The sequence below is a fragment of the Cucurbita pepo genome, chromosome 20, assembly GCF_057944985.1.
Source record: "Cucurbita pepo subsp. pepo isolate OVF chromosome 20, ASM5794498v1, whole genome shotgun sequence".
NCBI lineage: Eukaryota > Viridiplantae > Streptophyta > Magnoliopsida > Cucurbitales > Cucurbitaceae > Cucurbita > Cucurbita pepo.
The window spans coordinates 5861721-5879899 of record NC_141817.1 but is presented as its reverse complement, the minus strand read 5'-3'; the positions used below and the strand labels follow the sequence as shown (position 1 = coordinate 5879899).

General features: G+C 35.2%; 1 protein-coding gene across 1 annotated transcript; it reads left to right on the top strand.

Annotated features, from left to right (window-relative positions):
• Positions 1-12417: 12417 nt before the first annotated feature.
• Positions 12418-14334, top strand: LOC111783583 (tetrahydroberberine oxidase-like). Its single transcript, XM_087120798.1, has 2 exons — positions 12418-13288; positions 13497-14334. The coding sequence occupies exons 1-2, from the start codon at positions 12436-12438 to the stop codon at positions 14306-14308; spliced, it is 1665 nt and encodes a 554-aa protein (XP_086976924.1). The 5' UTR covers positions 12418-12435; the 3' UTR covers positions 14309-14334.
• Positions 14335-18179: the final 3845 nt, after the last annotated feature.

Genomic DNA, 18179 nt, shown 5'->3' with positions numbered 1-18179 from the left:
ACATTAAGTGCATCAAACATATCAAGTACGTTATATATCAAAATATATAAATTACGTACATAATCATGCATCATAGCTCAAACATCATACTCATACATCATCCTAGCTTATACATCATCATACAACTATTGTACGGTGTCATGTGTAGAACTCATACATCTTAAACTTAACTGTAACACATACTATTTTTAGCCTATCCCATACTAAGGCCACCTACTAGGTTGGCGTGGGCCGAAGTACTCTTTATTTTAATTAAGGTAACCTCCCGTTCCTCAAGAGGAGCTCCAAAGGTTACCCGGGTTCATTTCCTATCACACTGTTCATCACCTTCCGTTAGTATTTCACAATTAAATTAATAATCAATTATTAAATGTAAAATACGGCTCAAATAATGACCTCAATTACCTTAATCGGGGCCGAAAATAGGTCTAGAAGGGTCTGAACGCTGGAGTTTGGGCTAAAATTGGAAAGCCAAGCCGAAATCAATTGAGAAGCCGCTAGGGAAGCCGCCGAGTCATCAAAGTCGAGCCAAGCGGAATGGCTGCTTGCACCGCTGGGTGACATGTGGCAGCAGCAGGGTGAGCCACGTCATGTCGCAACGTCGGATGTTTTCTCGCCGGAGTTCTCTTCGGTTTTCCTCTCTCTCAGATTTCTTTTCCTTTCTCTATTTGCAGGCGTACTGGGAGTGGTGGGCAGCGTGGTTGAAGGCTGAGAGGCTTTACTGAGGAGAAACGCGAGCTCCGGAATCGTGTGGAGAGCAAGAATTCTGGCTGTCGCCGGAATTCTCGCATCCTTGGTTCATTTATTCTCTCCACAATTTTATTATGGTCATTTTTAATAGATTCTCAATTTTAAGTTCAGAGGTTGGTTGTGATTTAGGACGAGGTAGACTTGTTTTAAAATATAATTTTTTTATTTATTTAGATATTGGAGAGAATTAGTTTGGGAAGTGGGCAATCTTCATTTTCATTCTTTTTTTTAATTTTTATTTTTATTTTTACCGTCTATTTTTCTAGGCGGCTATCCTAACCGACAATTTGGATATGTACTTAATTTTCCTACCCACGGTCTACACGTGCGAGTATAGACCCACTAGTCGGGTCGCACACCTCCTGTAGGCCCCTTTCTGATCGGGAAGCATTCTTTGGTAGCTGTTAATGCCAGACACCCGTTAGGAATAGCAACTGTCACGGCAGCATTATGATAAACATAATGATCCTTCCCTTGCCTTGTAGCGTACACGTCTGTACTATCGTGAAGGATAAAGGATAACCCTCGATGCATGAGCACACAATAATGCATGAAGTCCCAACATTTTTCTATTTTCACTATCATTTAATACAACCTCGCTAGCGTCTTCCTTCATATCATATCATTTGTCATATCGTTTATCATATCATTTGTTATATCTTTCATGCATATGTCGGGGTTGTATTCCATGCCAGTTCATCATTTTGCATGTCAAACATATCATATCATTCATGTCACATATATATCATATCATAATGATTTTATGCTTTCGAACATAACAATCCCATCATGCACATATCATATCATATATCATAACAGTCACATAACATATCCCGAGCATGTCTTCAACATATCATATTTTAACATATCAATTCATCAAATACAACATAGCAATCACATTTCATAGCATATACATATCATTTCATAATAGTTTGCATATACGGGCATATGACACGTACGAAACCACGAACACGTGTCACCATACAACACACAATTATAACCAAACGACCGTAGGGTCACTTGGTTGGCTTAGGCCGAAACTACTACGACCCCTTGATGCTAGTTTAACGCTACTCTTTGAAATTTAATTATGCCTAAAGAGTCAAACATCATAAATTAAAATTCTAATTGACTCACCTAGTTTTGTATAAAATAATTTAAACTTACTCCTAATAATTTAAACAGAGTCTAACACCATAACTTAAAATTCTATTATAGAATTGACTCACCTCATTTTCCATAAAATAATTTTAACTTACTCATGATAATTTAAATTAGCTCACCAACTTAAACCTAATAATTTAAACTAGTTAAGCCTAATTATCCATAGATACTTTCAACTTGACTCTAAAAATTTAAACCAGATAAAATGTAGTCATACTAACCTCAAAAGGCTTCCAAAAAATTGAAATTAGGAGGAAAGAGTCCGAGCGTATCAGACCCAAATCAGATCATCTAAAATATTGATCTTGAGGTGTTAAAAAGTGTATTCTAATCCTTCAAAGTGGAGACTAAAATGAAAGGAGGGACTGAACCATCACTTCTAACTTTAAGCAATGTGGATAATTTTTTTTTTATTATTATTATTTTAATTCCAATATTTTGGGGTATTACAAAATTTCTAGTTAAAATATAGAAATCTACTAAATCCCCCAAAGTCTCTAAAACTCAACAAAATGATGAATGGCCAAATAATAATAATAATAATAATAATAAATAATATTTTTTATCATGAGGAATCTTATTTGTTGATCCAAACAAATTGACTCATTTGAACGGCAAAAATGAATCACCAAAATTTTCAATCTTGAATCATAATTTCAATAGGAGTTTGCTTCCTGACTATTTTAAAAATATTTAAGGCTCATGCTATTATATTTTCAAATAAAGGCAAAGCGTTTCTGTAAGGCTGACGGAGATATTGCAAATCTCGAGATTGTGGCACATGCATAGGATAAATGTGCATTTTCTTTAATAGTATAGGTTAGTGTAAATTGAGTTGTATTTTCCATTTAATAAGTATAGGTTAGTTTAATCCGAACTTTAGTTTCTTTGTAGTATAGGATAGTATAGGTTAAATTGTATTTCCATTGATAGTATATAGGATAGAACTTTTATTCGGTTTCATTTCTTTTATTATTTTCCTTGTATTTGTTTACTCTCGAGGTAATAAATGAAGTATGAAATTAATGTTGCATTTATAAGAAGACCCCATAAAGTTAGTTCCGCATTAAATGTTCAGGATTGAATGTATAGTAGTAGCCTTAAGTTAAATAGAGAAATTTAGGGTCATTACACTAGAAAAAAAAAAAGAGTAAGATCACTTGTCTGATTAGCTTAGGCTTACGTCATTTATCCTCAAAAAAAATTCTATTTTATCCTTTGAAATACAAGCAAACTTATGTGAACCCATGACATCAATTTCAAGTTTAAACTTTGTCAAAACTAATTTTCTAAAATTTACAATGATCCATGTCTTAGCTTTTATGCGAATATTAGAGACTTTGCATAAGAAAAGTTTTGGAACATTTATATATATTTATATATATATATATAATATATATATATATATATATATATATATATATATAATTCTTATTAAAGATCTCATTTTAATCAACTTACCGCTCATTCCTTCCTTCCTTAAATTTCTAGAGTGACATCTGAATAATCACTACCCATGTGAGGTAAAACTCTTTTTAAGTAAAGGAGAATTTGAAGATATTTTTTTATTCTCAATAAATTAATTGTAGATAGGAATTAACACTTACTTCTAATTTGAGCCCGCATTTCTAAGGTTATTTCTTTTCATGGTCTTCTATGGAAACATTTTTTGGAGGTGCATAAACTAATTGGGATCGTCCTTGCTCAACGAATTATCGTGTATCCTCAAATTAGATTTTTAAGTTTTTCTTAAAGCTCTTCAATGGCAGATTGGATTATGGGAATGGTTTTTAGCCACTTTCAACACTTGATTCCTTCATAGAATTTGTCGGTAATCTTGTTTAGAAACTATAGGAACAAGGTTAGAAGGGAAATGGTGGAGAATTCTCTCGAATTTGGAAGAATTTTGAGAGTAGAAGACCCAAAATCTAAACGCTTATTGTCGACAATTGGAAGCTCAATGTTCCTCGATTCTTGTTTTAACCTATTGCTCCAACTTCAAACTTTATAGGGGAAGCTTCCATCGACGCCGAAACCTCCAGAATTGTCCTGATTTGGAGATTGGATTTTCTGGATAATCCGTCTGAAATATCCTCTCTGATCAACAAGCTACCGACTTTCAATTTGAATTCTGACGGTTGGATTTGATGATATGTGAACGTTCTCGATCGTGTCCAATTTTGGAGGAGATCCAACAGCTAGATTTTGCGATTCAAAGGATTTTGTACAGGAGGTCACTGCGGAGGTTCTGATTTTGAGCAAAATGGCATATCTGTAATTATCCATAATTTCAGGGGTATTTTGGTAACTTATAATATTTTATTATTATTTTTCAGAAAAAATTATAATTTTTTTAAAATTCTCTCCATCCCTTCCCAATCATTTTTCACTTCCTTTAACATCTTGAAATTCGTTCTAGATAAGGAATTAAAAATTCGGAAAGTTTGTTAAAAATTAGTGCGTTTTCGCTTCCTATTTCCTTTTCCAAAAGAAGTCCTTAAAATTTCTTCTTAGGTGCAAAATTGATTTTCTTAAGACCCTTGTCTATGCTTAGACACCTTAATTTATTTCCTTGGATCCTTTCGGTCTTACGTTAGCCACTTATTCTTATTGAAGCTATTTTCCTTCATTTTTGTGGTGTTACATATATTTTGTTATAGATATTAAAAGTGGTAGTATCGAAAGAAAATTTTGTCATTATGAAGTATGTAAATATGAAATTAAAGTATCCGTATGAACAAACAAAAAAATTATGAGACAACACCATAAAAGTTGAAATATTGTATACTTAAACTGATTTATGAACGACGCAAGTGACTTTAATGGGATCTAATTGAAAAGTTATAAAGCTACAACCGCAAGTATGAAACTTAAGTGGTAGTTTAAAAGTATCGAGCCACATTGTGGATGAGATATTACGATCATGGTAAAAGTTTTATAGGTATATTTGGAGATGGACTGTTTGAGATTTTCAAGATACCTTAATGATTTAAGATTGATTTGGGTAGGAGTCATGAAAAAAATCTCATTGGTTGTGTTATCAGACATTATGAATATATGAAAATTTTTAAAACGAGACTTTGAGGATGTATGAGTCAAGAGGTAAATTATTGGACCTCTAGCACGGCTTAAAACAATGTAACTCAGGTAGCTGCTTAATCTATTGATTTAGTTGAAGAAAGGAAGTAAGTCATCTTAAAAAAGTGTGAGAAAATTGGAATTAAGGTTGTGTTAAGTAGTTAAGGTTTTCTAACACTAGAGTCTGAGTCTAAGTGAATGTTGATTTCAATAAAGCAATCTAACCATGAACCTACTAAATGAATTCTGTTGCTCATGAAATTTTAGGAAAAGTCTCAATATAACATGATAAGGTTATGTATGAAATTTGGTATTATGACAAGGGGAAAAACCAAAGGTCAGTATAAAATGACTAAAATGCCCCTATAATTATGTGCTAATAAGGACTCTTATGTCATGATTTTAAGGGATTATACAAAAATACAAAGCCACTTGAATATGTTAGGATTTAAACTAAGATTTGGGGCGATAAATGATCAACAAACCATAAAAAATTCTAATAAAATTAATGTAATTTGTTTTATGTTATAGTTTATAATACTTGTCTATAGTGAAAGTGAATGTTTGATTAATCCACCACACCTGAATGGGGTGAGAGTTCTCTTATTTATAATAATTTACATGATACAGAAATATGGTAAATTACAAATAATATGGAAATAGTAATAAAAGGAAAGAATAATAAATGAATGCAATATATTTGCCTTTAATAAGAGGGCAAATATGGTAACCCGTAATGTAAGGCAAATATCTAGATATTTGCCTTATAATGAACGGTCAACTATCCTTAACACCCCCGCGCAAGCTGAACGTCGGATTTGAACGAACGTGAAGCTTGGATCTGAAAAATTCAAAGAGAGGTCGAGAAATACTCTTTGTGAAGATGTCAGCAACTTGGAGATGAGAGGGTACATATTGTGTGCGAAGTTTGCCAGCGATAACAAGTTCTTGAAGGAAATGATAATCTAGTTCAACATGTTTGGCCCGCTTGTGAGAAACGGGATTAGAGCTCAAAAAAATAGCACTTTTGTTGTCACATACGAGTAAGGGCTGCTGTGAAATAGGGACCTTGAGGTCATGCAAAAGATGCGTAACCCAAAGAAGTTCAACAGCGGTTGTGGCAAGAGCACGATACTCAGACTCACAGCTGGAGCGTGAGACAGTAGGTTGCTTTTTGGCACTCCAAGAAACCAGATTGTTACCAAGATAAATAGAATAGCCGGATGTAGAACAACGAGTATCGGGACAACCAGCCCAGTCAGCATCCGAATAAGCGACTAGCGTACTAGGAACAGTGGATGGACGAAAGGTAAAACCAAAGTGGAGTGTTCCTTTGACATAGCGAAGAATACGTTTGACAGCAAGAAAGTGATCTGCAGTAGGGGCATGCAAGAATTGACGGACAGAATTGACAGCATAGGCAATATCTGGACGCGTAATAGTCAAGTACTGAAGGGCGCCAACAAGAGATCTGTAGAGAGTAGGATCAGAGAAAGGAGAACCATCAGCAGTCAGGTGTTGAGAAACAACCATGGGAGTGTGAACTGGTTTGCTATCGAGCACGAGTAAGAATATCTCGAGCATATTTTAACTGTCTAATAAAGAGACCATCAGGAATGGGTGAAGCTTCAAGAACAAGAAAGTAACTGAGAGAACCCAAATCTTTGGTAGCAAACTCAAAATGAAGCTTGCGAGTAAAGCTGTCAATAAGAGATGAGTTGTTGCCGGTAACAATAATGTCATCAACATAAAGAAGCAAATAGATAATGTTAGATTGCTGATGAAAGACAAAAAGGGACGTGTCAGCGCGACTGCAAGAAAACCCAAGTGTGAGAAGAAATGAGCTAAAACGCTGAAACCAAGCACGAGGAGCTTGCTTTAAACCATAGAGGGCTTTCTTTAATAGACAAACATGAGTGGGAAATCGAGGATCAATATACCCAGGAGGTTGTTCCATATGAACACGTTCAATAAGAGTTCCATTGAGAAAAGCATTCTTGACATCAAGTTGTCGAAGAGGCCATTTATTTGTGACTGCAATAGAAAGCACAACACGGACAGTGGTAGCTTTGACAACCGGACTGAAAGTGTCAGTGTAGTCAAGACCAGGAACCTGAGTATAACCTTTGGCAACAAGACGAGCCTTGAAACGCTCGACGGATCCATCAGGCAAATATTTAATACGAAACACCCATTTAGAGCCCACGATGTTGGTGTTGGCAGGGCGAGGAACCAAAGTCCAAGTATCATTTTGTTGTAATGCTCGAATTTCATCATCCATGGCAGCCACCCAAGCAGGATTCTTAGCCGAAGATTTGAATCCTTTTGGCTCAGTGGATGCAAGAAGAGCAGAAAGAAGTCCAGATGAGCCCAAAATACTAGGATTTGCTGGATTACGAGTCTTGAATATACCAGCTTTGGCTTGTGTGATCATAGGATGAGTGCCCAAAGAAGAGAAATCAACAGGAGGTTCAATAGAGGTCGAATTAGAAGTCGAGGGTGGCAAAGTGGAACCTGCAAGAGAAGTATCAACCTGCACAGACTCATCTACAAGGTCAGAACAAATATCACACGGGGATGAACTGGATCGAGGAGTTTGCGGTGATGAAGTGGTAGGGGGGGATGAATCAATATGATGAAAATGTGGTTCTAAGAAATTTGAAATAGGAATAGAGGAAAGAGGTTGGGTTTGGGAGCTAGGGATAGCAGGAAAGTGAGTTTCATCAAATTGAGCATGACAGGTGATATATAGCTTAGTGGTGGCGGGATCAAGACAGCGGAACCCTTTATGAGCAGGACTATAACCCAAAAAAATACAAGGAATGCTGCGGGGAGAAAGCTTGTTAGGCATATAATCACGCAAATAAGGATAAACACGACAACCAAAGGGATGAAAATTGTCATAATGTGGAGTGTAGCCATAAAGGAGTTCAAAGGGTGACTTACCTCCAAGAAGTGGAGTAGGCAACCGGTTGATAATATAAGCTGCAGTGCTGAAGGCGTCAACCCAAAAACGAGAAGAAAGATGAGAGTGAAAGAGAAGGGCCAAGCCAGTCTCAGTCACATGACGATGTTTTCTCTCAGCACGACCATTTTGAGCAGGTGTATATGGACAAGAGAGTTGATGGTGGATGCCAGAATTACGTAAATGAGTTTTGAAACAAGTACTAGTAAATTCGGTACCACCATCGCTTTGAAATACCTTGATACGAGAAGAATATTGATTTTCCACAAATTTTTGAAATTGAAGAAAAATATCAAAAAAATCAGATTTAAATTTTAAAGGGTAAAACCAAATTAATCGAGAATAATCATCAATAAAAATAACATAATAAAGGAAACCCGAATTTGATTTGACGGGAGAAGGACCCCAAAGATCACAATGAATAAGATCTAACACATGAGACGACCTACGTTCATTGCGGGAATAAGGCAATCGATGACTTTTCGCAAGCTGACAAGTATTACATAATGATGGAGAAGGCAATAAAGACGTAAGAGAAAGATGACCTTTTCTATTTAAAAAAGAAATAATAGAATGATTCACATGACCTAGACGAGCATGCCATAAATCATATGAAGCACGTAAAGATTTGTTTCTAAGGGCTGAAATAAAAGCAGAGTTGCCGCGCTCCAGCACATATAGCCCTCCATCTCTTTTACCGGTTGCCACCACCCTTCCTGTTTGACGATTCTGGATAGTAATAAGATTATTAGTAAATGTAACGGAGAGAGGAAAATCAGACGTTAATTTACTTATGGAAAGAAGATTTTTAGTGAGGTGAGGGACAACCAAGACATCTAACAAGTGAATATTTGGAACAGGAGAAAGAGTACCGGTGTGGGTAATGGGTAGGGATGCACCGTTTCCTACAATCACAGAGTCCTTACCCGTGTAATTTTTAGACTGATCCAAAATAGATGGGTCAGCAGTCATATGGGCCGAAGCTCCAGTGTCCAGAAACCAATCAGCAGCATCAGGTCCAGCAATAGAACATGACGTGTTAAAGGCTTCAGCAAGGTGAGCATGAGAAGAATTAGGTCGAACATACCGTTGGTTGCAGCGGTCAGCATAATGGCCCTCTTTGCGGCATATTTGGCAGTGAGGTGGTCGACGACCTTGACTTGAGTGGGTTCGTCCTCGATTAGAAGAGTTGTTTTTGTGAGAATAAGAACGACCTCGCTGGTTGGTAAAGGAAGTAGGGTGGCTTCCATGGGTGCGACCACGATTAGTGACTGTGAATGTTGTAGGAGTGGAGTTAGAGGACTCAAGGGAGAGCTGAAACAACTCAAAACTTTCAGCTATAGAGACTAAATCTGCAAAACAGGGGATAGAGGTGAGAGCCATCTGAGCAGTAGAAAAAGCTGAAAATTCGGTGCCGAGTCCACGAAGGAACCAGTGCACTTTATCAATGTCCTCGACTGGTCTGCCAATGGCATGAAGTTGGTCACAAATTTTTTTGAAGGCACGGGCATACTCAGCAACAGTTTTGGTGCCACGTTTCATCAACTGCAAGTCATCCTTGAGTCTCAGTTCACGAGCTTTCGACTGATGGCTGAACGTAGTTTCCAACGCAAGCCAAACATCACGTGCAGTAGAGAGACCAACGACAACAGCCATGGCTTCCTCAGTGAGAGAGGAGAGCAGGAGACAGAGAAGTCGTTGATCGGCTGCTCTCCATGCCAAATATTTAGGTTTGAGTGTTGAAGAGGTTTCTGGTTCAAAGCGAGGTGGTGGAACCATAGTTCCATCGACATAGCCCAGCATGTCTTGACTCTCAAGAAGAGGGAGAAGTTGGCTTTTCCAAAGAAGATAATTGGAGGAAGAAAGTTTGATGGTGATCATATGGATTAGAGTATTGAAAGGAAGAAGATGATAAGAAGATTCGGAAACCATAGAGAAAAAAGGATCAGGGTTGTTAAACCAAAAGGGCTCTGATACCACTGAATGTTTGATTAATCCACCACACCTGAAATGGGGTGAGAGTTCTCTTATTTATAATCATTTACAGGATACAGAAATATGGTAAATTACAAATAATATGGAAATAGTAATAAAAGGAAAGAATAATAAATTAATGCAATATATTTGCCTTTAATAAGAGGGCAAATATGGTAACCCGTAATGTAAGGCAAATATCTAGATATTTGCCTTATAATGAACGGTCAACTATCCTTAACAGAAACGTTGTTCGGTTCTAAAGCTTATGGATTAGATTATTAAAAACTTAAAATTATTAAGACTAAGGTTATTTATCATGGAATTATATAATATTATTATATTGTTCACTTTCGGACTTTGTTTTTTCAAATGTATAATGGAAATATTGTTCCTACTTATAAATGGATGATATTTCTCTTAATTAGCCAACCTAACCTATAGTTACTTCTTTCAATAATTCTTCCAATTAAATTATTCCAATCTAAAATTCAATCATATTATTTCTATAAAAAAATTTGAGAGTATTTTAATCAAAGTTTTTATGAAATTGATTTTGATATTGCAATTACTCTCTCTCAATACCTTTAATAACTTAAATGAGGATAATAATTAGATTAATTTGGTTATTAAAGCATATTTACTTAATTTAAAATTTTAAAATAACACATTCTATTTTGGGTCATTTTAATCCATTTTTTACCTTTTTTAGGAGCAGAGTACATTCTTATAACACAGCAATCAATTAGAATAGATGGACGTAAAATAGAGGATTTGAAAATTGACTTATCATAATGGTCTTTTTTTTAAGGAAGATTCCAATTTATTCCTCTTTCACGAATCGGTTTTAAACGATATTGGAGAGTTGTTGTTGGATATCACGACTCTCGAAGACCTTTCTTTTCTTTTGTTTTGTAGACATGAGTTAGTGGACTCCCCACCCATGAGTTATCAAACTATTAGCCCTATAACAATATTAATGATATAATAAAAGTAATAATAACAATATTAATGATATAATAAAAGTAATAACAATGCAGTTACAAATATATTTAAAAATTTTAAAAAGTTCATTAATATCCTTCCACTTTTTTTAAAAAAAATATCATTATCGTTAATAGTGTACGCATCCGTACCATCATAAAAGAGGGGTATTCTCCAATGCATGAATACACAATGATGCCTGAGATACCAACTTTTTTCTTTTTATTATCTTGTACAACGACCTCTATTGTGCTTTCTTTTTATATCATATCATTTTATCATAATTTTTCATGCATATATAAAAGTTGTGCATTGTCCTAATACATCATATTGCATGTCAATCATATCATATATCTAGTCATGTCAACATATGTCATATCATAACTATATCATTTCTTCTAACGTATTGTCTCATATTATGCACATATCATATCTTATGTCATGTCAATCATACTACATCATAACATATATATCATATTATGAATATGTCGTCAAGCATATCGTGTTGTAAACGTATCATTTCATCACATATATTATCTCATTTTCATATCATATCGTACACATATATTTCATAACCTTTCACATATAAGGAGTATATGACACATGCGAAGCCACAGGCACGTGTCATCATACAGCATAAAATTATAAATAAACTGGTAGTGAGACCACTTACTTGGTTAGTCTAGGCTAAAGCTACTACAACCCCTTGATGCTTGATAATACTTGATACTAGCTTAACACTATTCTATTAAATTTAATTATACCTAAGAAGTCCCACAATCATCCATTAGAATTTTGACGTGGGAATTGACTCACCTAATTTTGCATAAAATAATTTAAACTATCTTAATAATTTATATTAGCTAAGTGTAATTAGCCATAAAAACTTAGTATAGTCTAATTATAGATAAATAATTTAAAATTAGCTAAAACATAATTATATTAATTTTAAACATTTTAGTAGAGTTGAAACTAGAAGGGGCCAAAGCATTGAAACTAAAAGTAAAGAGTCGAGTCTATCAAACCCAAGTCGGATTAGGCAAAATGCTAACATAAAGATATAAGAAAATATATTCTCCAACTAGCTTTGAACTGTTTAAATGGGATGCTAAAATGAAAAGAGTGACCTTTCTTATATACGGTAGGTCAACTCCCCACTTCTCAACAATGTGGGAAAAAAATTTCCTACGTTTTTTTCTAATTTTTTTTTGGGTTATTACACAATATATTTGTAACATCCATAGCAAACCAACGTTAAATGTTCTTAACTTTCATAATAATTTTAATAGTAGGGTAGGTTGGGTTGCATTATAACCATATTTTGGGTTAGTGGTGACCCAAAAAAAAAAAAAAAAAAAAAAATGAACTTCCAAACCCTCTAAAGAAAACTAACCTTAAATTGGATTAGGTAGTCTTGAATGGGTGGAATTATCTAAAATATTAATACCCTATTAAATATTGTGTTGAGCACTTCTAAATAATTAACTCGTTTGCACAAGATGTGCAAGAAGGAAATAGAAATGAAGATTTTTTTGAGCAATTTTAGTTTCATCTCTCTTGTTTTTGTATCATTTGCATCATGGGGTTGTGGAAGTGACAATCTTCAAGATTTTCTTCACTGTATTTCTCTTCATTCCTCAAACCATAATTCAAATTCAACTCTAATTCACACTCCATCTTCTTCCTCTTACCTTCACCTTCTAAATTTCTCCATTCGAAACCTCAGATTCGCAGAATCCGATACGCCCAAACCAGTCGCCATCGTCACACCATGGCAAGCTTCCGAAGTCCAAACCACAGTCATTTGCTGCAAAACTCATGGCCTCCAAATCCGAACTCGCAGCGGCGGCCAAGACTTCGAAGGTCGTTCTTACGTCTCTAATGTCCCATTTGTGTTGATCGATTTGATCAACCTTAGTTCAATTACTATTGACACTGAAGACGAGACTGCATGGGCTCAATCCGGGGCGACCGTGGGCGAACTGTATTACAAAATCGGCGAGAAAAGTCGAACCCTTGCATTTCCGGCCGGGTTAGTGGCTAACCTTGGGCTTGGGGGGTTCGGGATGCTTGTAAGAAAATATGGTCTAGCCGTGGACAATGTGGTGGATGCTCAACTTGTGGATGCAAATGGGAAGCTTCTTGATAGGGATTCGATGGGGGAGGATTTGTTTTGGGCCATTAGAGGGGGTGGCGGAGGAAGCTTTGGGATTGTTTTGACATGGAAGTTGAAGTTGGTTCGAGTTCCGCCAACGGTTACGTCCTTTGCTGTTCACAAAAGTTGGGACCTCAATGCAGCTAAGCTAATCCATCGGTGGCAATACGTTGCACCCGAGGCAGATGAAGATCTGTTCATCACCGCTTGGGTCACAGGTTTGCTTAATTCTTTCGTCACCCTATTGAGGTTCATATGATCGGAGAATTATGCTAACTTATTTTCTAACGCAAAATTATTGGTTAGATGTTTTTTTTCGAATTTGGGGTTGGATTAATTTTTTAAAAAATTGGAACAAATGAGAATTGGTTTGAGTTGACATTTCTTTAGTTGAGTCAACTTACCGAATCGAAAATATCTTACCAGCTTCAAATTCAAGCGATGGAGGTGGAAGAATTATGAAGGCTTCATTCTTCTCCTTATTTCTTGGAGAGGCAGTAGAACTTGTTTCTCTTATGGCAAAGGCTTTCCCAGAGTTGGAGCTCACAAAAGAAGACTGTCTCGAAATGAGTTGGGTTGAATCAATGGCCTTTTCAGCAAGTGTGTTTGTTTCTGCTGAAAGCTTGGAACTATTGCTTGATAGAACCACCCAACTCAGCAATGGCAGGTACAAGATCAAATCTGATTATGCCACTGAACCCATCTCAGAAACCGCCCTCAATGGTATATGGGAAAGGTTCAAAATTGAAGAACTAGAAACATTGCAGCTCGTACTGATCCCTTTTGGAGGTAAAATGAATGAGATTTCTGAAACAGATACCCCCAACCCACATCGAGCTAGGCATCCCATACATATCGGCTACTACGCTACATGGCACCGACCCGATGCTGATTCGAGACACTTGGAATGGATCCGAGAGCTCCATGATTACATGACTCCTTTCGTATCGAAATCGCCGAGAGCTGCATACATTAACAACAAAGACCTTGACATTGGAAGAAACAACGAGGATGGGATCCCGACTAGCTATGAAGAAGCAAGCATTTGGGGGCATCAATATTTTGGAATTAACTTTGAAAGGTTAGTGGAAGTGAAAACGAAGGCTGATCCTTTTAACTTCTTCCGGCATGAGCAGAGCATACCATCGGTAGCACCAATAGGAGGAATCCAAGCAAAGATGGCTTCATGCTCGGATGTGTCTTACGAGACCATGCCTAGTGCAATGCAATATCTCTAGCTAAAGCTAGATTTCAAGTACCTAAAATCACTACTATCATCTTAGCCGGCTCGTATGCGGAATATAGCTCTTAAAATATCATTAATAAAATCATAAATTTCAATGTAAAAATAACTTCGTCATTGAAAATACCGTCATGGTTTTACATGTTCAAAACATAATTCAGACATGAAATTAATAATATTAATGAAAATTAATTTGAAACATGAAATGCATACCAACCTATTCTAACTTAAATCTAGGAAATCAAATATACTACTAGCCTATACAAGTGTTAGGGGTGTACATTCAACTCGACAACCCGGACCAACCCAACCTGAACTATAAGGGTTGGTTCATTTTTCTGAACCCGAACTGAATCGGTTTGGTTTCGGGTTCGTGAGTAAAATCCTCGGGTTGATCCGAGCCAAATTAAAATATATAAAATATATTTAAAAACTATATTTATAATAGGTTTGGCATATACATGGTTTGTTTTTCCTTTTATATTATATATATTTGTTTTTTTTTTCTTTTATATTATATATATTTTTTCAATGTATGTTTTTTTTCTTTTATATATATATATATATATATATTTTAAAAATACCATACTAACAAACAATTATATGTTGATAAATTATATATAAGTATTAAATATAGACAAATAATTGTAAATTTTAATTTAAATATATTTAAAGAATTTTATACATCATGTTCTATAGACAAGTATAAATATATATTTTTTTAAAATACCGTATGTTCATAAATTATATTTATAAGTATTAAAGATAGACAAATAATTGGTAATTTTAGTTTAAATATATTTAAAGAACTCTATCCATTATGTTCTATAGATAAGTAATTCTAAATTTTAGTTTAAATATATTTAAAAATATATATTTTTTAAAAATACCGTACTAACAAACAATTATATGTTCATAAATTATATTTATAAGTATTAAAGATAGACAAATGATTGTGAATTTTAGTTTAAATATATTTAAAGAATTCTATCCTACCGACAAATAATTCTAAATTTTAGTTTAAATATATTTAAAGATAAACCAATAATTTTAAATTTTAGTTTAAATATATTTAAAGATAAACCAATAATTTTATACGTGAATGTTCACCAATTTTGTTCTAATATATTTATTTTCTATTTGTTGCAACATTATTATATTTCTAATAATTTAGGGCTATCTATCTCTATCAAATAAGTAAACATATTTCAACTAAAATATTTTTATATGTTTCTTTTGTTATATACAATATCTTTAAATTAATCATTTTTATTGTTTATTTAATTTCATGATATATCTTTATATTTTCCTATTTTAACCCATTTTCAAGAAATGTCGGGCATTCTTTTGTTTTATGATATGTTGACTATGTTAATATGTCACAATTTTCACTCGAACTATGTTAATATGTTACAATTGTCGCTCGTTTTTTATTGAATTTGGTTTTTTTTTTTGGAATAATTATGGATTGATTTGTGTTTGTTTGTAAATTTTTAATATATTTTATATAAGATTGTATCCGAATAATTATAAATTGATGATAAATAAAACTTAAAAAAAAAAAATTAACAACCCAACCCAAACCCAACCCGAAAATAGAGGGTTGGGTTGGGTCGGGTTGTGAAAAGTTTCGGGTTTGGTTGGGTTACCAATTCAACCAACCCGAACTTTTGGGTTGGGTCAAAAAAATTGCTCAACACAACCCAACCCGGACCATGTACACCCCTAACAAGTGTTATGGTCTCTGATTGCGATGTCATCATTAATTGTACACGGGCGTCATGCCATTACCTGAAAAATGATGTAGCACATGGTTGTTAGGATCGCACAATAACGCACAAACTCGATCTAGATGAACATAAAGAATAAGAGAGAGAAAATGTGTCTTGTCTTTACCTAACAAATGATATAGCACATGGCTGTTAGGATCTCACAGCACACAGCTATTAGGATCTCACAGCACACGGCTGTTAGAATCTAATAGCAACGCACAAACTCGATCTAGATGAACACAAAGAACAGGAGAAAGAAAATGCAAGGAGAACTCTGACTCAAGGTTCATATTGATGGCTTCATGTATGTACGAGAATATAGAGAATGAAGAAACTACATTTTGATAACAATGGAGGCTTTGAACAACCTCAACTTTCCAACATCAACACATTTTTTCAACATGTTTGCTGGATTCTTTGCACTCTCTTTCTTCTCCAAACACATCACCATCTTCCACTAACTTGCGAGTGAAATTGTATCGCTTTTTGTGTTTTGTCTTTGAATGATAGACTTGGTTCCTCACCAACTGTATGACACTTTGACTATCTATATAAAGAATCTTCTTGTGTTGTTTCTTACTCAATTCTTCTAGATAGTCTATCATTCAGATCATCTCATTTCCAACTTCAACATTGCCACGTACTCAACATCTCTCAATAGATGAAAGAGCAACGCATTTCTGAAGCCTAGACATCCCATCATCCATGGTTTGCTCCCACTTGGTTGTATCCGTAGAGCCTCATCAAAGAACTCTAGTTACCCTCCATCAGTCAGCAACAAATAGTGTAATGAAGATATATACATATCGGGTACTCTGATAGTTCTGGATGGTCTTCTCAACACCTGCTCAGGTGTCACTTGCTCCACCTCTGATTCCTCAGAAACAATCTCAAGAGTTTCTTGAGTATTTGCTACAACATCACTTGGTGAATCTTTCCGCAACTCAACTTCAACTTCCACTTGCTTCGTTGTCTTGGAATCTTTCTTCTCTTTGTCTTTATATAGAACATTTCCATCAAAAGTCACATCACAATGTCTTAGGACTTTTCTGTTATTGTCATCCCAAAACTTGTACCCAAACATGTCAGAATAATAGCTTATGAGATAGTACTTCACAGGCTCAGCGCCAAGCTTGTTACTCTTCTTTGGATCAAGACAAACATACGTAGTACAACCAAAAGTTCTCAAGTGAGAGTACTTGAGTTCTTTTCCTGTCCATACTTCTTCTTGCAATTTGAACTTCAATGGTACTGACGACCCTCTATTGATCAAGTAGGCTGTTGTATTTACCGCATCGGCCCAAAATGAATCTTCATATTCTTTGTCCGCTCATTTAATGTTCTGTTCATCCTTTCAGCAACACCATTTTGTTTTGCTTTACTGAGAATTATCCTCATTAATTGAATTCCCTCAGCTGCACAAAATGCTTTGATTCTAACATGTCGTACTCTCCTGTATTGTCAGATCTTAGGCATTTGGTATTCAAGCCAGTCTGATTTTCAACTTCAGCTTTCCACTTTTTAAAGGTGGCAAACACATCTGACTTGTGTTTCAGTAAATAAATCCACACCTTCCTGTTGAAATCATCGATGAAGATGATGTAAAACCTTGATCCGCCAACTGATGGAACTTGAGATGGTCCCCATACGTCTGTGTGGATCATTTCAAACCGCACTTTCTTCAATTCTCTGGCAGCCTTTGTGAAGCTAACTCGTTTTTGTTTGCTCATAACACAGTTCTCACAAGGACTCATATCAACAGATTTCAGACCTTCAAAAACTTCTTTCACAGTCAGCATCTTCATTCGTTTTGACGCTCATATGTCAAAGTCTATTGTGCCATAGACTTGAATTTGAAGCACTCTCAACAACAACAGTCATGTTCATACACCATGTAGCACTCTCAGCAACAGTGCCATAGACTTGGATAGTATCAACTGGATCAACATGAAGGGAATGAACTCTTCATCCATGTAGCGGAAGCATTGAAAACCGTTTTGATTTTATTAAGAATTAAAAGAAAAGCAATAAATACGAAACTAAAAACTCTACCTTTGTAGAAACCCTAGCTTGCAAGTTCTTAAACCTTTTCAA

What these genes read in the sequence shown, in the direction of transcription:
- LOC111783583 (XM_087120798.1), top strand. Translation starts at nt 12,436, where the DNA reads ATGAAGATTTTTTTGAGCAATTTTAGTTTCATCTCTCTTGTTTTTGTA. An exon ending in CATCACCGCTTGGGTCACAG is followed by an intron (nt 13,289 to 13,496) that starts GTTTGCTTAATT and finishes ATATCTTACCAG; the next exon opens with CTTCAAATTCAAGCGATGGA.